Below are 25,018 nucleotides of genomic sequence, written 5' to 3' on the forward strand. Positions count from 1 at the left end.
AATAAGTAAGCTCATCAAGGCTAAACAAAGTACAAAAGACATGTTATGTGAAAATAAATTGATTAACCTTGTTCTCAAAAACCAAAAAACTAGTACAAAGCACAATTTGTTTCCTTTTTCTTCCCTTTTTCCCTTTTTTTTATTTATTAGAAAAAACATCTAGAATGAAATGCATGAATGTTATGCAATGCAAATCCTAGAAAAAAAAAACACAGAACCAAAGAACAATGGTCACAAAGGATAGAGTCATGAAGCACAAAGACCATGTCAGTAAGACTCAATTAGTTCGAGTCTGTTGCATCCAAAACCTTTTAGATGCACCATGAGCACTAGAGTTCTTATTCACATGGGAATGATTACCAACTCCAGGATTGGAATAAAGGTTTAAAGCCTTTACCAATTTACCAATGAGTACCATAGGATCTTGTGCTTGAGGCATAAGTACTTTTGGTTTGTTTGCTCTCTTTGCAGCTTGTAACAGTTTGGACGAATGTGTCCAGACTTTCCACAAAAAAGACAAACTCATGCAGGTTTATCATGTGACTTATCCTTAAACAGGGTAGGTTTCTTAGGTATAAACTCTTTCAGATCAACCCTAATCTTCCTAGATGGTGAAACTTCTACGGGTTTGACAACCTCACTCACAAGGGGTTTGAGAGTTACACTCACAATCTCACTCACAGAAGGTTCAGAAGAAGATGAAAGGACAAAGTTTGTGGAATGGGGAGCAGACACAGAGATGTTTTCAACAAAACCTAATCCAGATTTGTAGAAAGGAGACTTTTGAACACTCAACATTTGATCAAGTTTAGAACTAGCAGATCTAGCAACAGATAAATCAAGTTCCAAAGATTTAACTTTATCAAGCAATAGCATATTCTCAATTTTCACATTGTTCAAAAGTTCATTAGCATCAAACAGTTTTACAAGCAAATTCTTCTTATCAAGCTTAAGAGATTCAATTTTCTTCAGGCCAAGTTCAACATTCGTAGCATCCTTTGTAATAATTTTGCAAAGTTTGTTGCAGGCCTCTTGAAGATCTGCATCTTCAGAAAGTTCCCCATCAGAAGGGTTTTCTTCAGCAGATATGCTCTCATTGACTACAGCAGTAGTAGTGAAAGCAATGAAGTTTCCATCCTCGTCACAATTAGACTCATTATCAGAAACTTCACCATTACTATGAGTTATAGCCATAGCCTTACCCTTAGACTTCAAATAGGTAGAACATTCAGATTTCATGTGACCATACCCTTGACATCCAAAACACTGAGGATCGAGAGAATTATTTGAAGATTGACTTACTTTTTCTCTAGGTTTATCATTATTATTAACCTTAGTGGGATCATTCTTCCTAAAGTTTCTAGATTCAGTAGTGTTCGTGCCTCTTGCCTTTCTGTTACTATTTTTGAGAAAGTTTCTAAAGTTCTTGGCAAGGTAAGCAATCTCTGTAGCAGAGAGCTCATCATCAAATCCACCAACCTCAACATCATCAACTGACTTAAGAGCTATTGATTTGGAATTGTTAGTTTTGGGTAGGTCCAACTCATAGGATCGAAGAAATCTTACAAGTTCATCAACAGGGATGGAGTCCACATCCTTGCTCTCAGTATTGGTAGTCACCTTGGGTCTAAAGTCTTTAGTTAATGATATAAAAATCTTCTAACAATTTTACATTGATCATAGATTTCACCCAAGTTAAAAGTAGAATTAACAATATCATTCAATTTAGCATAGAATTCATCAAAAGATTCATCATCAGACATCCTAATGCTTTTAAATTTTGAAGTCAATTGTTACAATTTATTAATTTTGACAGCTTTTGTGCCTTCATGCACAGTCTAGAGCATATTTCAAGTAGTATGAGCAACCTCAATATTAAAAATTCTCTTAAATTCCTCCATAGAAATAGTGTTAAAGATAGTGTTCATAGCCTTGCTATTGAACACGGCTGCTTCTTTTTGAGAAGTTTGCCACTCACTAACAGGAGTAGTGGGCTTCTCCAATTCGTATTCAACGGAGTTCCAGACTCTCTCATCAATTGATTTCAAGAATGCTTTCATCCTCACTTTCCAATAAGCATAATTATTCCCATCAAAGCGAGGAGGAATAACTAGAGAGTGTCCATATTCTACGAACTCCGAATCTACGGACTCCTTCTTTCTTGGATTCACCACCAGATACAAGCACACTTGCTTATGTTTCTTTAAGTTTCAATGGCAGCAACTAAGTTGATTATCAAGGCGTAGATTAAATCTCCTCCTTGAAAACCCTAAATTTGTGTAAAGGAAAGCTCCTATAGATCTCACAAGAGATTTACACAAATAGTAATATGAGTAACACTAAAACATGGCTAGAGTTTGCCTTTTATACTTAGGAGAAACTAGAAAATCCTAAACGTTTTAAACAGACTAGGACTGAGTTGGAAATCTACAACAACAAAAAAACGCATTCTGCTCGAAATTCGATCAATCAAGCCTAAGCTTTGATCGATTGAGCCAGGCCGAAATGTACAGTAACTTCTGCATTAGCACAAATCCAACTTTACATAAAAGATATAACTTTAAGCAAGACTAAACACTACTAAACATATTGTTTTGATCATGATTTGCCAACAATACACATTAGAGTTCTAAATACATAAAAACATAAGTCTTTAGAACATAACAATAGCATTCGTGGCACGCGACATTTACGTTAAACGAGAATTTATTCTTAGAATTTTAATTATAAGAATCATGGTAAGGTTATTATCAACATCTACAAGGACACCAAGTTTGGTTTCCTATCCCAATTTCGAGGCATTGTGAAGCCTTGAAAAGTAGAATCTACTTTTTGTTATCTTCAATACATATTCTATGTCATACAAAACAACTCATACCACTAACCACTTCATCCAATCTCAAATGGAAATCCAGTAGCATCTCATACACGACGAAGATGAGGCATTTTATAATACCCCCCTCCTAGTATGTACCCGGAGAACAAGAGGATTTACTACATGAAATCCGTGAGCGGTGACAATTTAAGTGATAAGGAGTCATGACAAAGATACGTGCATTAATGCAACGAGATTTCTAAATATTTATGAACTGACCAAACAAGAAATTAAGAAGAGCCTTGTCGGAATAAATTACACTAATCCAGTGAGATTTCATAAGACGGGTCTAAACTAGACTTGTCACATGAATGAAACATATTCCTTCTCTATTTTCATCAAGGAGATATTAAGAAGTTACTGTTTCACACTATCACTATACTTACGATATTTTATATTCAATTCAGAAGGGATCGAAAGTTAAGAAACTGATCACTACTTTCCATACTCCAATTTATATAGACTTTAATAATCAAACAAATACACATAAAATAATAACACTCTTAATATCAACTTAAACTACCTTATAGCACCTTGCTCCGACTTAGCAACCCCCACAATATCAAACATCATGAATTCATTATATAATTTTACAAATATTTAAGTATAGAGTACTTACTATATATACTTAAACAGATTGCACTAACCTTACCTTTTTGGGATTTATAGGAGAAGAAAAAGCATTCGGTCGCCAATGATAGTAACTTTTTTATATTGAGCGAAAAAATTAGTGTTTAATAACCTATTGTTAATATTTTGCAATGAATATTTTCATCTCACTAGATCCCACTTTGTGTGACAAAATATTTTGTTCCATAGACATCCAACCTAAAAATCTCTTTGGCTCTGGTTTTTAAAGAATTTTCGTCACAATTTGTAATATCTTTATTGATGAAAACATGATTTCCTCATCATTTATAAGTATTTTTCAATATTTGGTGATGAATTTTTTACCCCCTCACTGAATGTTGCTATTTGGCAGCCAAATTTGTTTTCCTCACTAGATTTCATTAACATAGGCCAAGTTTGTTGTACTACATTTTATATTCTTGTATTGTAAACTTTCATTTTACTATAGTAAATTTTTCAAGTTGGTGCTGACCTTTCAAACCACTCATTCTTGTTTTTCTCGTTAGGATTTCCCATCATAATTATATTGTTTGTGTCAAATTTAGTTTCCGTTGCATGCACTTTGTTTTATTTTTTGGGATATGGTTGTGCCAACTATGAACTCAATTAGACCATTGCATAATTTGACTAATTGATTAAAATGAATTTGTTTCTAAATTTTTCCCAGCAGATACTTGGAGTGGAAAAACCTCCTACCATTACTGACAGTATCAAATTTTCAGGTTCATGGGTGAGTTTCGATAGCTAATGTTGAGATTTATGCCCTATAATCCATTTTGATGTTAAAACTTTCCTCTAAATCTAGCGCACTTTAATTTCATGAGCTTGGTACGTACCTTAAGCCCCTTTAATTAATTTTCTTTCTTTAGTTGCTAATCTGTACTATTCACATAAACTTTCCGCAAAAAATTTATATATGATACATATATTTAATTAATAATTATTAGTAAATAAAAAGTCAAATAAGAGAATTTATAGAAAAAAAAGTACCAAATTTAATTATCAACCCTACTTTAATTAGCATTTGTTTGTTGGATTGTTTCATCCATAGAGATGGTATCTTCTAATTATTTTTGATAATTAGATAGTTATAATGAGGAATGGAGGATATGAATTTAGATAATTGGATGTCAGGGAATATCTCAAAAGATGCTAACTAGTTGAGCTACGAGCTCTTGGTAACTTCTAATTACTTTAAACTAACATAGTTAACATTGTAGAATTCTAGAAGCTATACAATCTAACAATAATGGGAATGAAATTGAATGTGTAAACAACAAACAGGATCAAGCAAGAACAATAAGAACAATTATGGGAAAAAAAAAAAAAAGAGTTTGAGAGTGAAATTAAAGAGAATTATATCAAAACTATATTTCTTGCTTGAATAATAAACACAACAAACCCTCCAATCTCACTATTTACAGAATAAAATATCGGGATTAAACTCTAACCACTTATTGATGTAGGATAGAATCTTCAAATTAATTTCTGTAATTTGTTATATCTGGTAATTTTATGTAATTTTTGTTATTTTAGGTTTAGGATATTTATTTCCTTCTTTTTAGGTACTTTTAATGATTTTTAGATTAAATTTGGTTCCTTTTATTGTTAGGTATTTAGTAGAAGTTATTTTAGAATATATTTTCTTATTTGTCAAATTTTACGAAACCCCTAAATAGGTCCCTAAGTCTATAAATTTTTTTTAAACAATTATTCAACTAATAAGATTCAAAATTTTTGTCTCCCTATTTCCTGGTGGATTCCAAACTCCTTTCTCCTTGTGAATTCAAGGAACCCTCGTTGGTAAACATATTCTACTTCTTAACGCTTCTGCATCCTGCTTCACTTTTTTTGCTTCTCCACTAATAAACTTTTGGACTGTAACAAACTCTAAAACCAACAGCTCTTTGAAAATGACACCGTTTGGTAGGTTTGCTTTGGCACTTAAACTAAAAATCGTCGTTTGGGCAAGAGAGCTGGAAACACACAAGTTTTTCAGTTGTAAATATAAGGGTAAGTTTGTCATCAACTTTTAGCTTTACCTTTTAACTTTTATGTACAGTTTTTTAGAACCTCGCCTTTTCAAATTTTTTTTTCAAAGTACAAGTATACTTTAGCATATTTTTAGTAAAAAGTTTTCAGCAAAAAGTTAAATAAGTTGTTTTCAAACAGATCAATGGCAGCATTTTAGCTTCTTTTGTCTATGAATAGCTAAAATGCTATTGTATGTTTCTTCTATTTTAAGCCTCAAAATGCTTTGCATCAAAGATGGTAAACCTAACTATTGCAAATTTTTTTGCAATACTGCTACAATTCTAAAGTTAGAAACCTAACTGTAGTAGTATTCTAATAATAATAATAATAATAATATTTTATTCACCTTTTTCCCTAGAAATTTCTCTCTCCTTTATTTCATTGTTTCAGTTCTCTTCTCTCTCCTCTCTTCAGACCCAAACACCATTCACCCTCACCCATCTCCATCGCGGAAGCTTCACACAGCCTCTCTCTCATCTCTCATTGTGAATCAACGAGTTGGGTTTGGATCGGTGGGCTGGGATTGGTTGATGGTGGGTTTGAAATAGTGGATCTGTTGATCGGTTGGGTTGATCATTGGTAGCTCCAATGATGGCTCCAATGATGATTTTTTTTAATTGGTTTGCTTCAATGGGTTTCAAATCGGATGGGTTTCAAATCGACGGCATGGGTTTCTGATAGGTGGCTTGGGTTTGCTAATCGGTGGCTTGGGTGGTGGGTGTGGTGGCCGTTGTTGGCTCCAATTGGTTTGAAGGTTTTTGTGTATGGCTCTGTTGATGGTTTGATGGTTTGTGTTTGTGTGTGTGTGTGGCTCTGTGTGTGTGGTGATGGGTTTGGATAAGTTGATTGATGTATCATGGGTATGAGTTTGTGGCTCTGTGTGTTGAACCGGTGCTAGAGGTTGAGGGAGAGAGAGGAAAAAAAATACTGTTGGAAAGCCTAGGAAAATCAAATCATGCCAAAGTCTTAAAAAAATAAATAAATAAATAAATAATGGTTGGAAAGAAATAATAAAGAAAAAATAATATTTTAATAAAAATAGAGTTTTGGAATGCTGAAAGTATTGTAAAATGGTATGGTATAAGTAATAAAGTGGCTTTTTGAGATGGTAAAATAGAATAGAATAGCATTTCCTGATGTTGATGCTCTAACAAATGTAATTTGTAACAATAGAAACCAAATTAGAACATATATACTAAAACGTTGATTTAAGAAAAATGTGGGATTTAAAAACTTACGAGAAAACCTCAAAGGAAATTTATACACAAATATACATATAGACAGATTTGCTTGTTTAGTGGAAACACTAAAATCAATTTGGTTTCCTGTTTATCCTATGTATGTCATCGACAAATCAAGAAAAACTTTTCCCACCCTTTTCCTTCAAAAATATCTTTTGTTTTATATATTTATTTGACAAACATTAAATTGAAAAATCTACAATTAAATATGTAAAGGAACTCTTGGGAACTTAATTAATACGAGTGAAAGTTTATTGGCTTAAAAACCTGTTGTTGGATAAAATTGCATTTGTTTCTAATTGTTTCTGCGTATAATCTACATTTGAAATAAAAATTCATTTGTAATTGAGCCTGTTATTCTTCTTATGTAATTATCGTTGGTTTTATCTCTTCTTTTTCTTTTTTTTTTTTTTCCTTTATTGACACATTAATTGATCATTATAGATAGTGTTTTAGAACATTTCTTTGCAACACATTGATCATAACAGCCAAATGATAGTGTGTCTATGTAAGCATCAGCCAAGGTAGAATTTATCATAACCAGACTTTATAAGCTCCATAAGACTAGAAGACTGCATAATTTTCAGCAAAATAACAACCACTATGTGTGTGTGAGCACGCTGTTGTATGGTATACTTAGGATTGGCACGCGATTGGGAGCGTTGCTTGAGACAAAAGAGTCAAGTCGAGACAAGGACAACTTACTTGTAAGCCAAGAAAAGGCAAATTGCTTTCTGCATATATGAGTAAGTCATCCTTGGCTCAAATTCACTCTCTGTCTCTTCAATCTTCATGCATGACTCTTAGATAAGCAGCATTGACTATTTGATATTTGTATTATACAATGCGGTTGAGGTATTTATAGGGAAACTCATAATTTCAGAAAGCTTCAAGCCTTCCACATAGACTTCTCATTCAAAATTTTGATTGGTGGTGACGAGAATAGAGTCACAAATTATATTACAACGTGATTGCATTCTTGGCATGCCAAATTTACTTTAATTAATGGGAATTCATTCTTAGCATTTTAATTGTGAACATCATGATATGGTTATGAATCAACCTCAAGAATCTACAAGGACACCAATGTTTGTTTCCTGTCCTAGTTCCAAGGCATTGTAAAGCCTTAAAAAGTAGAATCTACTTTTCTTTTTCTTCTATTCTTCCCCATTAAATGCAAGTCTAGTGTCAATGGATGGGATATTGTTACTAGGATTGCTTATGGGCTGGCAAACCTCAAGGTTACATCAACTTGCCATTTGACTTTGTTAGGGTCAATTCATTTAGAGTGTCGGCAAACCTGTATCCAAAACTTTATTCGTGTAATTGAAATGTAAACTTTAGTGTCTAAATGTGTGTATTGAAAATCTACATTGGAAACAAAAAAATCAGCTCAAGATCGAGTCAAGAAGTCAAGTTAACTCGACCACTACCTCAATATTAGCTCGGTCTACCTAGTTTATTGAAACCTCAACTCTAGGGTCAAGATTTGCTTTTACAAGCCTTTTAGTATGCCACTTGTGTTAACTCAGTCACTTAGGGATCCATGCACTAGGGTTCCAGTACGTATTTAAAGCCTCATAAAGTCATCAAAGTAATAGAGAGAACATTCTCAAGTTGTAGAAGCTACTACAATGTCTGTGCTTTGTGGCAGCTCCAAGAATTATTTCCAGGGTGGTTGTTAAGAAACTTAAATTATACACACAAATATATAAAGTTTTACAATTTCCTTCTACAAATTTTCTTAAAATCATTGTATGATATTCTTATAATGACCTAATATATTGTTAAGGGGGCCAAAGTTTAATGACAAAGTTTGGGTACAAACTTTTTTATATATTTTAGAATACTAAGTATAACATACACACATGGAGAGAGGGGAAAAAGTCTCAAAAAAACTAACAATGGTGTATATCCAAAAGGGCCAACTCTTGGATACACAGCACAAATTTTAAACCTCTTTAACTCACACTCATTTTCTAATGTAGAGTTAATCCACTATTTTTTCTAAAGAAAATATTAAGTATTTTTAACACACACACACACACGGGGAGAGGGGAAAGGTCTTAGTTGTAGCCTAGGACTACATATTTTCAAATTCTAAATATTAAATTGCATGTTCTCTATGTTCTTCAAACACATGTCAAATTTCATGTTAATCGGATGTTATTTACTATTCGATTCATAAACTTATTTTTTATATATAATTTTAGACTACAAAAACTCAAAATTTAAACATTAGCTATTGATCTTTGATCTTCTTGAAATTTTGCAAGTATTGAAGATATAATTTTTTTTTTTTTTAAATGTAATCTATTAGTAGATTTTGTCAAAATTCATATCTAGTAAAAAAAAAAAAAATATTGGGTAAAGTTGTAACCTTAGTCTACAAGACTTACAATTAACCTTGTTGTCAAATTTTGCCCAAAGTTCAATCATGTTAGGCCTAAAAAAATTTAGGGTGGTCACAAATTTTTCTTAAGGATAAAAAAAAATAATTCAAATTTTGAAATTTATATATAGTAATTTTTATTTTCCCTAGTCAAGGTGATCCTATGACCACCATGGAAACAATGTGGAGCAGCCTCTATCTGTGCTCCAAGAGTTTTGTACCAAGCTGCATCTCCGATCTCTATTTAAGATCCAAGGTGTTGTAGTGAAGATTATGTGATCTAGTTTATATTCTCATATTGTAAAATTCCATTCTACTATAGTGAATTCTTCAAGTTGGTGGTGACCTTCAAACCCACTAATTCTTTTGTAGTGAATTCTTTTGTACCAACTTTTTTTTTTTTGTCTCATTAGGATTTCCCATCATAACCATATCATTTGTGTATAATTTATTTTCTACTACAATATATATATATATATTTTTTTGGCAATATGGTTGTGCCAACTATAAACTCAATTAGACCATTGCATAATTTGACCAATTAATCAATTTATAATTGATTAAAATTAATTTGTGTCTAAATTTTCCCAACAAACTTGGAGTGGAGAAAATTCCATTTGCCCACTGCTGATGGTATCAAATTTTTAGGATAATTAGGGCCTATTTGGTTTAAAGCTATTTTGGATCATATCACTCAAAACTCATAACTGAGTTCTTAAAAAATGTGGGACCCACACAAATTTTTTTGTTTGGCTTGATTTTCACATTGTGTTTCCATCACTCAAACTCAAAAATTTTGAGTTAGATTGATGGAAACAGGAAACAAGAAATATGTGTTTCCAATTTTTGAGAATTGAGTTTTAGTGGCATTTTTGTAAAATTAAGCAAAGAATGGGACTCACCTGTATGACTTATCCCATCAAGTAATGTCTCTCTCCAACCCGTTCTTATTTGTCACTTCTCCTTTTTCATTTTTTTTTTCTTTTACCCAGAGCTCTCTCTTCTCACTGACCTAGAGCTCTCCTCTTTTTTGTGTGGCATCAGAGAGAGAGCAAGACCAGAGATCGAAAGCTTTGCCGACGATAAGGGATTCGAGAAATGACGTCGGACTAAGCCCAACTCAGATCGTGAGACACGCGAACCTCGAGATAGGAAGCTTCATCAATGATAGGGGATTCAAGACCTGATGCATTCTTCTTCTTTTTTTCTTTTACTTCTTTCTTTTTCTTTTCGTTTTTCTCTTTTGTTTCTTTTCTTCTTCAAGTTGGGTTTTTGCTCTTAGTTTCTTTTCTATTTTCTTTTTTCTTTTCTTTTCTTTCTTTCTTCTTCACTCTGGTTTCTTCTCTTAGCTGCTTTTTTTTTTTTTTTCTTCACGTGGTGATGGCAGAGATGGCTGAGTTTGGGTCTCCAATCTAAGGATTTAGGTTTGGGTTTTTTGTTGTGGTTGTGGTGGTTTAAGGCTTGGGCCGTGGTGGGGCTTGTTCGCTTGGAGTGGAGGTTGTGGTTTTGGTTGAGGATTGTTGGTGGGTTTGGATTTTTGATTCATTTGGATTTTTTGGTGGAGTTTGTGGTTGTGTTGAGGGCTGTTGGTGGTGGTGGTTGTGGTTGTGGATTTCTGGGCTTGCTGTTGGTGGTGGTGGAGCTGGGTTTGAAGAGCAGAAAAGAAAAGGGACGCAGGTAATAACCTTATTCTTCTGTGTAGTGTCAATGGGTGGGTCCATCATTTTGGCAAAAAGTGAAGTTAAAAATTGAGATACATGACTAAGTCTTGTGACCAAATAGAAGTGTTGGATTTTTTGAGTGATAATGGAGTTTGGGTTATGAGCTATGGGTTTTGAGTTTGAGTTATGAAAACTAAGACACCTCTAAACCAAACAGGCCCTTAATGGTTGAGTTTTGATAGCTAATGTTTAGATTTGTGCCCTAGAATCCATTTTTATGACATTATTTAATTTAGAAAATAATTTATTTTTATATGAACATTGGATATAAATTTTATATATATATATAGAGAGAGAGAGAGAGAGAGAGAGAGAGAGAGAGATCCCTTAAACTCATTAGTTAGTTGTTTCTAAATCTTAATTCAAATAAATAAAACTGCGGAATTACTTTTAGGAATTAGGGCTTGGAGATTCTTGAGGTAAGCACATTAGAAATTTCATTTTACTTTTGATCTAATTGTTTAAAATAATCAGATATGTGCGCTCATTTTGTTTTAAAGGAAAATGTATGTATGTACGTATGTATATGTACCCATTATTGGATTGACAACATTTTTAGTATCCTTAAGGAATAAATGTTTTTGTCTTTGTTTTTGTTTTTTTTTTTTTCTTTTTTGAGTAAATTTAAGGAATAAACGTTGATAAGGATTTCGGTATGTATTTGTAAATTTATTTGGTGTGCCAAAAGCTTCCATATCAAGATTTTTTCTTTCACCTATTCATATATGCTTCCGATAAATGTCTTTGCGAGTACTGTGTAAGCATAGCTTAAGGCCAATTGCATGTTTCTTTAACAAAAGTTCTTCAAATGCTAGTTGAGAAAGTTAAAGACTGTGTAAATGACAGACTCAAAGCAATTTGTGGCAAAGTTTCTTATGATCGTAATTATGGCATTAGTAGCTTTCATAGTGGTCCTCTCCACAACATAAATAAATCTCATAATAGCCTTGAGATTGGCAAAAACATATAAAATGGAGAAAAAAATTTATTTTAATGTATTGATCATAATAAGTTGAGCTCTCTCTCTCTCTCTCTCAGCTAGAATCAAGCTTGCACCGACTCTTTCCATGTGATGAACTGGGTTTGAATCTTCTCTCCCTTTCCTTTCAAGGAAAAAAAAAAACTTAGATTTGTGTTTTTTTTTTCCCTCAAAAAAAAAAAAAAAAGATTTGTTATTTTTTTTTCTTTTTTTGCTAAAATGCAAATTGCATCTTTTAAGTTTGAAAGGAATTTATTTTAGTCCTCCAAGTTTATTTTCGTTCAATTAGTTTTCTAAGTTTCAAATTTATTCAATTTAGGCATTTTGTCCAATTCCGTTGAAAAGATTGCCATTGAGTATGCAATTAAGCAATGAAAAATGATTTTTTTATAAAAACTTTCGCAAATATAAAAAAATCTATAATATATTTTTACTAATTTTATGGATTTCTTTAATGTGAAAATAATTTTTTTTATAGCAATTTTTTAACAAAATTGGATAAAACGCCTAAATTGAATAAATTTCAAATTTAGAAAACTCAACTGAATGAAAGTAAAACTAGATGACTGAAATGAATTTTAGCAAAACTTAAAGGGTGTAAGTTGCATTTTAGTTTTTTTTTTTTTTTTTTTGGACATATTGTTGATATCAAATTCCTCAATGACAAGAAAACTCAAGAATCAAATGGTGTTGAAGTGAACTCATTGCTTAGTTTTACATTTAGATTGGGTGAGTTACTTCATCAATTTCACATTATCCAAATTCTTGATATCGAACAGACTCTCCTATCCCAATGTTTTCGTGGTCCATTCCCAAATTAATGTTTCATATGTAGATTTATAATACTCGGATGAAAGAAAAAAGGAAAACCATGGGGGCTTTTCAGTGGCTGTTAATACTTATTGTAGATCCCTAAAATTCATTAGTTGCTTCTGAGTTCTGACTCATATAGCCCAAAGAGAAAACCATGCGTAACGATTTTATGGAAATAAGGCTGAGACTCTTGAGGTAAGCATGTTAGGAATCCCATTTTACGAGTGATCTAATGGTTTAAAATATTAGACCCTAGGATTGAATTGATTTTTGTTGATATTTTGGAATTTTTACTTTGGATGTTTTGGAATTTTTACTTGGTAGATGACAATTTCAAAGGGAATTTTATTGAATGCATTAGCCAAGTTAGATCCTATCAAAACCAGACTTTATAAGCTCCATAAGACCAGAAGACTCTATATAATGGTTATTAGAATAAAAACCACCATGTGTGTGCTTAGGATTGGCTGACAATCGAGACTGTCGCTTGAGAAAAAAGAGAGTGAAGTAGAGCCGAGGAGAACTTGCTAGTGAGCCAATAGAAAGCAAATTGCTTGCTGCATATATGAGCAAGTTATCCTTGGCTCAAATTCACTCGCTGTCTCTTCGTGCATGATGCTTGGATAAGCAGCACTGACTATTTGTTATTTGAATTATGCAATGCGGTAGAGGTATTTATAGCCAAACTTAAAGAATTTCAGAAAAGCTTCTAGCATTCCACATAGTCTTCTCATTCAAAATTTGGATTGGTGGTTGTGAGAATAGAATCTAAAATTATAGTCAACGTGATAGCATTCTTGCGATATGAAAATTATGTTCACGGGAATTTATTCTTAGAATTTTAATTGTGAGAATCATGATAAGGCTATGACTCAAGTTCAAGAATCTTCAAGGACACCAAGATTGTTTTCCTGTCCCACTTCATGATAAGGCAATGTACATGTAGTCATTGATGCACCAATTACCCTAGTTGATGGTAAAAGCCTTAAAAAGTAGAATCTAATTTTTCTTTTTCTTCTATTCTCTCTCCAGTGAATGCTATTCTCATGTCAACGGATGGAATACTGTTACTAGGATTTCTTTCAGGATTGCCGGCCTCAAGGTTGCATCAAGTTGTCACTTGACTTTGTTAGGGTCAATTCATTTAGAAGGTCGGCAAACCCATATCCAAAATCTTATTTATGTCAATGAATGAAGTATTTTTAATCCATGTTGAAAAATTTATCCCCAGACACATACACACATATGAAATAAGGATAAAATATATATCTAAAATAAAACCTACCACAATATTTTTTAAAGGTATTTACTTCATAACACATCACCTTTTTTTAGATGTAAATAACATTGGAAGAGGATCATAGGATTAAAAATTCATCTAAAATAAAACCTGTCGTAGGGCACAATTTTGTTTGAACATATCGCAAACGTATGATTGATTATTTTATTGATGGTAATATAACATTTGGATAATGATGCCTTGTCTGCGAGCAAGGTCATTTTTATTACAATTATTGAACATAAATCTTAGTATCAACTTCGGGATAATCACAAAAGAAATTACAGTAACAATATTGTAAGCATTCATTTGAGAATTCTCTTCCCACATCATCTTGTTCATTAGCTCTGAGCGAGGCGTTCGATGTCGTATGGATAAGCTTCAGCTGGGGACTCTATCTGCTCTTCCCTCATAGAACAAATATCTCACTTCAGTTGGATGAACTGCATCCCAAAATGAATATAGGCTCCTGTTACTAGTTATATGCGATTCCCAAAGAAATGCATTGGAATTGTGGCTGCGGATTTTTTAACACTTCACAACAAGGAACATTTGTAATTGTGGAACCTGCTTCAGAAATTTTTATAGTGGTGGCTAAATGATAAATTCAACATTTCTTGATAGTTTAAACTATTTTTGAATAGTCTGTTATTTTTTATAATATCAGGGCAAATAATTTTGAGTTTAAACTCAATCTTCACTCTATCACCTTTTCTTAAATAAAAAAATTGCACGTGTTAATTAAATGATTGAATTCACTATTTTGTAATAGCTTAAAATATTGGAATAATTGGTAATATAAAAATGGAGAAAGAGATAGAGTGCTAGAAGTTGATTAGGAAATCTTGCCTTGAGACGTAGAACTGCTAAGAGTGATTTCAGTAGTGTTTATGTAGATAAATCTAGCATTGGTCAAATTATTATTGAAGTCATTCACCAATGTGACAACCCTATCATTGAAAAGTGTGACTGCATTGAAGATGTTGTTCACACATGAAGAATTAGTACCGCACATAGTGAGTTCAACTGGAGTATACCCTAATAGACCCAACTACCTTCAATGCTCCAAGATTATGCAAAATCTAGCATCAACATAAAAAAGGAAAAACCATGTTCAATACCAATTTCAAGAGAAGGAACAACCGTGTTCTGATTGAACCAAAAAAAAAGAAATACAAATGAGGAAAATTCGTGCTACCCAATATTTGTTGAGAGAGTTGTTGAACGAGAACCGTAGCATGCATATTGCACTTGGTTATATATGCGGCTTGTAGGATAGAACTGTGGCATGAAGTAATTATTTAGGTAGTCATTATTACCTGTTGAAGTGGGCCGTGTGTGTGGCTTGAATTGCCACAAGCCCAAGTTAGTCCAAGTTGGTCACAATTGACCGAATACAACTAGGAATATAATTCCTAGTACAACCAACCTATAACATATACATAAATAAATATATATATATTAGGTTTGGGTTGAACTGAAATACATAAAGAGAATTAGAGTTATTCCTAAAACCTTAGCAGCAGCTGCATAAGAAGAAGAATAGTGTTTTCTTATCTTATGGGTGAGAGAGAGTTATGGTGTATTGGGATTTGGGTTTCTTGAGAGTGCTCTTGGGTACTATTGTATCTCCCTATTTTTTATAGTGAAATTTCTCCTTCGTCTCTATGGAGGTAGGTAGTTTGTCAAACCACGTAAATTCTTGTGTTTTTGCGTGCTTGTTATTTAATTTCTACTTATTTACTGTTATTGATTTGAGTCTTGGGTGCTATTTACACAACAAGTGGTATCAGAGCCAGGTTAGGATTCAATCCTTTGAATACAGTAAAGATGTCAAGCACAAAATATGATGTAGAGAAGTTTTGTGATAAGAGAAATTTTTCTCTTTGGCAAAGGCGGATGAAGGATCTCCTAATTCAACAAGGAGTTCACAAGGCCTTGTTGGGGAAGGAGAAGAAACCAGAAACAATGACGGATGGAGAGTGGGTAGAGATGGATGAGAAAGCAGTTAGCGCTATTTGTTTCAACCTAGGTGATGAGGTCATTCACAACATCCTAGAAGCAAAGATCGCAAAGGAGGTTTGGAAAAAACTAGGTCTTTATATGAGAAAGAATTTGACGAATAAGTTGTACGTGAAGAAGCAACTGTATAGTTCGCATATGAAGGAGGGTTTAGATCTGTTGGAGCATCTCAACACATTTAATATGTTGAACACCCAACTGTCAAGTTTTGGAGTGAATTATAAAGATGAAGATAAAATGTTACTCTTATTAGCATCACTTCCTACTTCTTTTGATCATCTAATGACTACGTTGATGTACGGGAAAGAGACTATAGTACTTGAGGAGGTGACTAGTGTTCTCTTGTCACATATAAAGATGAAGCAAGATTGCAATGGTTCTCAGGCTAATGGACTTATTGTAAAGTCTGATTCAAGCAATAGGGGTAGAAGTAGGTCAAGAGGACAGAACTCCAACAGGAATAGATCACAATCTAAATCACGTGCAAAGAAAAATGTAGAGTGCTTTTATTGTCACAATAAAGAGCACTACAAGAATCAGTGTAAAGAGTTGAAAGAGCATTTAGAGGAGAGGAAGAATGGAAAGAAGCCCCTAAAATCAGCTAGTGTTGCTGAAGAAACATCAGATGACAATGAAGTTGGTGCAGATTTACTTTCAGTTTCATCAAGTAACAATGTTGTACTGAAATCTTGGGTTTTAGATTCAGTATGCTCATATCATATGACTCCAAAGAAAGATTGGTTTGACACATATAAGCCTTACAACTATGGTATGGTCCAAATGGGTAATGATGCTACATGCCCTGTTATTGGAATTGGTACCGTGAAGATCAAGATGTTTGATGGAGTTATGAGAGTTCTTAGTAAAGTCAGACATGTTCCAAATCTTACAAAGAATTTAATTTCTTTAGAAGTGTTGGATGATTTGGGCTATTCATACTCATCATAGGGTAGAATCATGAAGATTACCAAAGGTGCTTTGATGGTGATGAAGGTACAGAAAATAAGCACACTTTACAGATTGATTGGGAACACAGTGGTAGGAAGAGTTGCGATCACCACTTCGGTGGAGTCCAGCACTGACGACACAAAATTATGGCATATGTGACTTGGCCATATTGGTGAACGTGGTATGTTAGAGCTGCACAAGAGAAATTTATTGAAAAGGATGAAAATATGCAAGCTAGACTTCTGCAAGTATTGTGTGTATGGGAAGCAGCATAGAGTCAATTCTAAGGTAGGCTCTCATACAAGTAAGAGTGTTCTTGACTACATTCAATCAGATGTTTAGGGCCCAATATCAGCTTTTTCTCATAAGGTGCTCAGTACTTCATCAATTTCATTGATGACTACTCTAAAAAGGTATGGATTTATTTTATGAAGCATAAGTTTGATGTGTTTGGCATATTTAAAAAGTGGAAAGCACAGGTTGAGAATCAAACTGGCAGGAAAATAAAATACCTTAGAACAGATAATGGACTAGAGTATAGAGATAAAGAATTCATAAGATTTTGTGAATTAGAAGACATTACTCATCACTTCACAGTTAAAGGAACTCCACAACAGAATGGGGTTGCAGAGAGAATGAACAGAACCTTATGATGACTACTCTAAAAAGGTATGGATTTATTTTATGAAGCATAAGTTTGATGTGTTTGGCATATTTAAAAAGTGGAAAGCACAGGTTGAGAATCAAACTGGCAGGAAAATAAAATACCTTAGAACAGATAATGGACTAGAGTATAGAGATAAAGAATTCATAAGATTTTGTGAATTAGAAGACATTACTCATCACTTCACAGTTAAAGGAACTCCACAACAGAATGGGGTTGCAGAGAGAATGAACAGAACCTTAGCAGAAAGAGCCAGATGCATGAGATTGAATGCAGGGTTGCCTAAGGTGTTCTGAGCAGAGATAGTTAACACAACAAGCTTCATTATTAATAGATATCCATCTTTAGCCATAGATTTCAAGATTCCAGAAGATGTTTGGTCTGGTAAACCAGTTGATTATTCGAGTCTAAAAATCTTTAGTTGTCCGACTTATGTGCATGTGCAGAGTGGAGAGCGTTCTAAATTGGATTCAAAGTCAAGAAAATGTGTATTCCTTGGTTTTGAAAAAGGTTTTAAAGGCTACAGGCTTTAGGATCAAATCTCAAAGAAAACGGTGACCAATAGAGATGTCATATTTGATGAAGCCTTTATGTTGAAACAGAATAAAGCAGAGACAAGTGATGATAGTCCACAAGAGAAATTAACTATTGAGGTGGAGTTCGACGAGAATAGTTCACCTAGTGATAAGGGTAATGTTGAGATTGATCCACAGCAGCAACAAGAAGAATCTTATTCAATTGCTAAAGGTAGAGAGAAGCGGGTTCACAAAGCACCACAGAGATATGGCTTTGAAGACATGGTTAGTTTTGCTCTCATAACTAGCAGTGGAGATCCATTGTCTTACAGGGATGTAGAAGAGATGTGATCACTACAGAAGAATAAGACTTGGGAATCCTCTAGTATGTTGACAAAGTTAGTTCCAATAGATAAGTTCAAGAGCTACTTAGACTTGGTTGATGTTTGCAACTTGTAAGCCCTAAAAGGCTAAGGTGGAGGCGATGGAGGAGTTTGCTTGTGTAACTTGATCAATTCAAGCCAAGTTGGAGATTTGTTGAAGTGGGCGTGTGGCTTGAATTGCCACAAGCCCAAGTTAGTCTAAGTCAGTCACAGTTGACCGAATACAACTAGGAATATAATTCCTAGTACAGCTGACCTATAACATATATATAAATATATATATTAGGTTTGGGTTGAACCGAAATACATAGAGCGAATTAGAGTAATTTCTAAAACCTTAACAGTAGCCGCATAAGAAGAAGAATAATGTTTTCTTGTCTTGTGGGTGGGTGAGAGAGTTAGGATGTATTGGGATTTGGGTTTCTTGAGAGTGTTCTTGTGCACTATTGTATCTCTTTATTTTTTATAGTGAAATTTCTCTGTCGTCTCCGTGGAGGTAGGGAGTTTGCCGAACCACATATATTCTTGTGTTTTTTGTGTGTGCTTGTTATTTAATTTCCACTTATTTATTGTTATTGATTTGAGTCCTAAGGTGCTATCTGCACAACATTACCTATTGCAACAGAGTATATGTAGTTGTTTAGATAAGCTGTGGCCAATGATTCATTATTTCCAAGTAGGTTCTTGATGTTTGAGACTGTAACTTGGAGATTTAGCAACTGCCTATCCAAGCTTATCCGATCACCCAGCAATATGATGCACCAAATTATATTAACTTGATGGTGCCTTTCCATTCTCGAATTACAATAATGAAAGTGGGAGGATATTTAAACCCTGGACATTTCTAATAAAAACACTAAGATATGTTAGTTGAACAACAAATCTCTTGGCTACAGTTCAATTTTCATGGCATTTAGTTTATTGTATTAAAAATTCCTACTCCAAGTTATAAAGGCTAATACTGACCCAATTAACTTTCCATATTTGGCGTCCATAATAGGCACAAGAGATAACCTAATTTAACATTTTCCTTATTGACTAATTACCGGTTGTTGTCCTGTTTCCTCGCGAATACCCGCTGCACCCGATGCATAATTGACCCCTTTAAGTATTTCTTGACCACTAGCTGTAGCGAAAGGTGGGATGGAATTGTTAAAACCCAGATGTTCAGCTGCAAGGAGAAAGTGTTGAAAAACTTGTTAAGTAGTCAAGTTCACAAGGTTGTAACAAAGAGATGCACTCGGTTGAGTCAGTTGTATTAGGAAACATATAAACATATCCATGAGATTAAATATTACAAATCTACATGGATATGGGAGTAAGGGATCGAAAGGGCATTTGCCCCCTAGCCCCACCAAAACTCTCCATATATACTCCCCTCCCCCCCCCCCCCGTTCCTCCCTCCCTATTTTTCTCTTTTATTTTCTGTGTTGTTTCAAATATCTCTTTTTAATAAGTTTCATTAAAAATAGTTATATATACATATATATATATATATATATATATATAAAATTTTTATTATATCTATGTTTGTTAAGGTAATCTCAAGGAGTTGGTTTAATAGTTTTTAAGACCTCATGATATTTACAAGATCCTCAGTTTGAAACATCTTGGCAGCATTTTAGAGTCAGCTCAAGGAATTCCTCCCTATAATAACCCGGTTTGTGTAGGACAAGGAGACTACAAATGCCTGAGGAAATAATCAGATATTCAAAGATATCTAGATACTCTTGTTTGTCAAAAAAAAAAAAAAAATGGAAAAAAAGGTGGGGGGAGGGGGGCGGGTTGAACCAAGAAAAAAAAAAGATCGTATTGTTACCTTCCAAAAATGTTATATGAGTTTAAATTCCTTATGCAGTAACTTATTATTTTTTTTATAAAAATCTGTAAATAGTTATATAGCAAAATACATAAATTGATATTGTTTCAAGTTAAATCTAAAATAATAGGTGCAAAATATATGATTACTATCAGTTTAAAATTGTTATAAATTTATCTTTGCACTTGGGGCAATGACGCAGTCCGTGAGGTTCTAATCGAGACTCGTCTATTGCTGGTTGAAAAAAAATTGTTATATAGTTTAACTATTTTATCACTTTAACAAAATTGATATAAGTTGTACTCCAGGTTAAATTAATCTTTAAAACCCATTATACGAGATTTATAAGTTAATTTGACTATGGAAAAATTGTAACACAACTTATTTAGATTATTTAAAAAAAACCTTACAAATAAATACAATATAATATATGTTATCTTTTTAAGGATTTTTTTATAACAAAATATCACATTATTACCTATAGCGTCTAATCAGTTTTTAGTTTAAGCAGAAATTTAACCCTAAATCTCTTATATAACTATCAAAAATTTCACCAATTGAGCTAACTAGAACTCATCATTAAAATATCACTTTAGTATTCACGTGTGTGTGTGATACTTTATTGTATAGATCAGTCTTAAGTATTATATGTAGTATGTTTGCACAGTGTGCTCATCCAAAATGTGTATAAAAACTATGTATGTGTGCATGTAAAAAGATATATGTAAGTGAATTATAAATTTCCTCACTTAAAGTTAAATTTTGCTTAGCCACTAGTGTCATCTCATTTAAAATTTTAAATGACGTGGTATTTTATACAATATCATATTAAAAAAAAAAAAAATCTATGAAATAGATTCTCTCCATTTCAAATAATTTGAGATTGTGTCATTTTTAAACATGTAGCTAATATTTGATTAATTGATGCCTAGAACCTTGTAAGTTATAATTTATCTGATACTTTTTAGTATTTTTAATGAAGATATTTATATATAAAATCTCCTACTTCCATTTTGTTGTAACTACTTTTTCTTTTAATTTCTAGTGAATTAAGTAGGTTTAAACATCTTCTTAATAAAACAATAAAGAAAGAAAGAAAGAAAAAGTGCGAGTAAATATATAGTCAGGTTCGTATTCAACTTGATAGCAAAAAGAAAAAAAATTGAAAAATTAAAAAAAAAAAGTTTGTATTCAACTTTGCAAGCCTATAGACTAGCTCTTGGAATCAAAATCAATTTTCTTTCAAAATATAAAAACTCTCCTTGAATCAAAATCAAATTTTCTCAATTCAAATAACGGCGCAAAAGGAAAAATTATAAAAACTGTAACGAGTATAAATTTTATAATTAAAAAAAGGTAAATGCTGACCAATGATATCAACAAGATTGCGACCATTAGTAAACCTTCCGGTGGGTCCCCCAGGAAAATCTATCCCATATGGCTGATAATTGGCTTTTGCCTTTGTCACAAGGTTGTTATTGTTCCCATTATCAGACCATGAGTCCCCAGAAATGAAGAAACAAGGCACTTGTTGCGTTCCATTAACACAATGTTGCAAGTTCGATACCAGCAACACAAGTAGCAGAAGCAACAATTTTTTCTTCATTTGACATGCCATTGGAAACCAAAACGAGTAAAGGACTTTGATTGAGATATTGAGATGAAATGAATGAATTACAAAAGAAACTATATATAGACCAACCACAGGTAGCTTTTATGAAACACAGTAGATACACTTTGAATTAATAAGTTATGTATGGTATAATTTCCTTTAAAAAAAAGTTATGTATGGTTTAACAGCAATTTTTAAAAATAGAAGTGATGTGTTCGTCAAATTTAAGGTGTTCATTATTTAAATTTATACATAAATTTTTATATTTTTACTTAAAATAGAAGAAGGAGGAAGGATTCTTGGAAAGTAAAGAGAGATCATAGCCACATCAAAGTTGTAGCAAAACTAAGATGCCTATTCTAACTCAGCTAAACTGATCTCCTTAGGAAATAGGTCTTGGCCTAAGGTCACTAGAGAATTGGAACCAAGGAAGCCAATACTATACCCAAGAAATATATTGTGCCAGTCATTCAACCAATACTAATACTCTTCCAAAATGCACCAAAATATATATAAATATATATATATATATATATCAGTTTGTACCACCTATACCAGTTATATCAGAGATATTTCAGACGTTTTACAATATTGGGTTTCGGTTGGTACAATAAAAAAAATAAAAAATAAATGTTAAAAATTTGAAGAAAAAATAATTAAAAACATATTGTTTAAGCTAATATATTGGTTAATATACTTAGGCTAATATTTAGGCTTGTAAAATATGTAAATTTTAAATTTTATGTTAGTAAACATAAAAATTAACAAATTCATACCTACATAAATAAATGCAATGTATAGAAATATATAAATAGTGGTAATCCTAAAACGGTACACCAATACCGAAATATTTCGCTTCCCTAACCAAATCGAAATAGTCTTTGGTACAAAATTGATTCCCTTGACTGGAAAGCTTACTGCACGTTTGAATAACAACTAAGCTATAGTTTGTAGGGCACTATGTATCACATAGATTAGACGATTCGGTGAGACTTAAAGCACGATGCTAATTACAAACCTTGAGCTAAAAAATGGAATTCTATTTGTTAGATGTTCAAATCATTTTATAAATATATATATATATATATATATATTGTTCCAATACACAACAGTCGCCACTTAGAACCAAATTGATATCCTTTTCTCTACAGAGAAAATTGCCACTTTGAATTAATAAGTTATGTATGTTATAGTTTTCTTTTAAAAGAAAGTTATGTATGGTTTAACAGCAATTTTTAAAAATAAAAATTATGTACATTAGTCAAATCTAAGGTGTTCATTATTTAAATTTATACATAAATTTTTATATTTTTACTTAAAATAGAAGAAGGCAGAAGGATTTTTGGAAAGTAAAGAGAGATAATGGCCACATCAATGTTGTAGCATAACTATGATGCCTATTCTACTTCAGCTACACTAATCTCTTTAGGAAATACATCTTGGCATAAGGTCACTAGAGAACTGGAATCAAGGAAGCCAATACCATACGAAAGAAATATATTGTGCCAGTCATTCAACCAATACTAATACTACTCCAAAATATACCAAAAAATATATCGGGTTGTACCACCTGTACCAGCCATATCAGAGATATTTCAGATGTTCAGTACAATAAAAAAATAAAATTTTTTAAAAGAATTGTAAAAGAAAATATTAAGAAAACATATTTTTTAAAAGCTAATATATTGGTTATTTACTTAGTCTTGTAAAATATATAAATTTTAAACTTTATGTTAGTAAACATAAAAATTCATAAATTCATACCTAAATAAATAAATACAATGTATAGAAATACATAAATAGCAGTAATCCTAAAACGATATACCGATACCGAAATATTTCACTTCCCTAACCAAATCAAAACAATCTTTGGTACAAAATTGATTCCCTTGACTGGAAAGCTTACTACACGTTTGAATAACGACTAAGCTATAATTTGTAGGGCACTGTGTATCACATAGATCAGAAAATTCAGTGAGATTTAAAGCCCGATGCTAATTACAAACCTTGAGCTGAAAAATGGAATTCTATTTGTTAGATGACATTCAAATCATATTTTATATATATATATATATATATATATATATATATATATATTGTTCCGATACACAACAGTTGCCACTTAGAACCAAATTGATATCCTTTTCTCTATAGAGAAAATTGCCACTTTGAATAAACATGTATGGTATAATTTTCTTTAAAAAAAAGTGATGTATGGTTTAACAGCAATTTTTAAAAATAAAAATGATATATTAGTCAAATATAAGGTGTTCATTATTTAAATTTATATATTTTTACTTAAAATAGAAGAAGGAAGAAGGATATTTGGAAAGTAAAGAGAGATCATGGCCTCATCAATGTTGTAGCATAACTAAGATGCCTATTTTGCCTCAGCTACACTAATCTCCTTAGGAAATACATCTTGGCCTAAAGTCACTAGAGAACTGGAATCAAGAAAGCCAATACCATGCCAAAGAAATATATTGTACCAGTCATTCAACCAATATTGATACTCCTCCAAAATGTATCAAAAAATATAAATATATTGGGTTGTACCACCTATACCAGCTATATCTGAGAGATTTCAAATGTTCACGATATTGGGTTTCGGTCAGCACAATAAAAGAATAAAAATTTTAAAAAATTGTAAAAAAAATTAAAAAAGATATTGTTTAAGCTAATATATTGGTTATTTACGCTTGTAAAATATGTAAATTTTAAATTTTTTGTTAGTAAACATAAAAATTAATAAATTCATACCTACATAAATAAATACAATGTACAAAAATAGGGTTTAGCTTACCTCTAATACTTTTTTAATTGAAATCTACTTTTGATTTTAATAAGAAACTGTCACATCACTCAAAAAATAAATAAAATGCGAAGATTAAAACTCACTACCATTTGCTAATGTGTAGTTAACATAAAATGACATGTCCTATTAAAAAAGTACTGAAAGTAAGCCAAACACATAAAAATATATAAATAACGGTAATTCTAAAACAGTACACCGGTACCGAAAGATTTCGTTTCCTAACCAAATCGAAACAATCTTTGGTACAAAGTTGATTCTCTTGACTGGAAAGCTGAC

The 25,018-nt window shown here is 32.4% G+C and overlaps 1 protein-coding gene and 1 pseudogene across 1 annotated transcript; one reads left to right on the forward strand and one right to left on the reverse strand.

Moving 5' to 3' along the window:
* Positions 1 to 14,799: 14,799 nt before the first annotated feature.
* Positions 14,800 to 21,933, reverse strand: LOC115966306 (GDSL esterase/lipase At1g29670-like). Its single transcript, XM_031085560.1, has 5 exons — positions 21,684 to 21,933; positions 19,550 to 19,667; positions 19,110 to 19,249; positions 15,216 to 15,283; positions 14,800 to 15,015 (listed from the first exon to the last, which is right to left on the reverse strand). Exons 1-5 carry the CDS (start codon positions 21,931 to 21,933, stop codon positions 14,800 to 14,802), a joined length of 792 nt encoding a protein of 263 aa, XP_030941420.1.
* LOC115969687 lies at positions 20,491 to 20,654 on the forward strand (annotated as a pseudogene).
* Positions 21,934 to 25,018: the final 3,085 nt, after the last annotated feature.

This window comes from Quercus lobata, chromosome 11, assembly GCF_001633185.2.
Source record: "Quercus lobata isolate SW786 chromosome 11, ValleyOak3.0 Primary Assembly, whole genome shotgun sequence".
Lineage (NCBI taxonomy): Eukaryota > Viridiplantae > Streptophyta > Magnoliopsida > Fagales > Fagaceae > Quercus > Quercus lobata.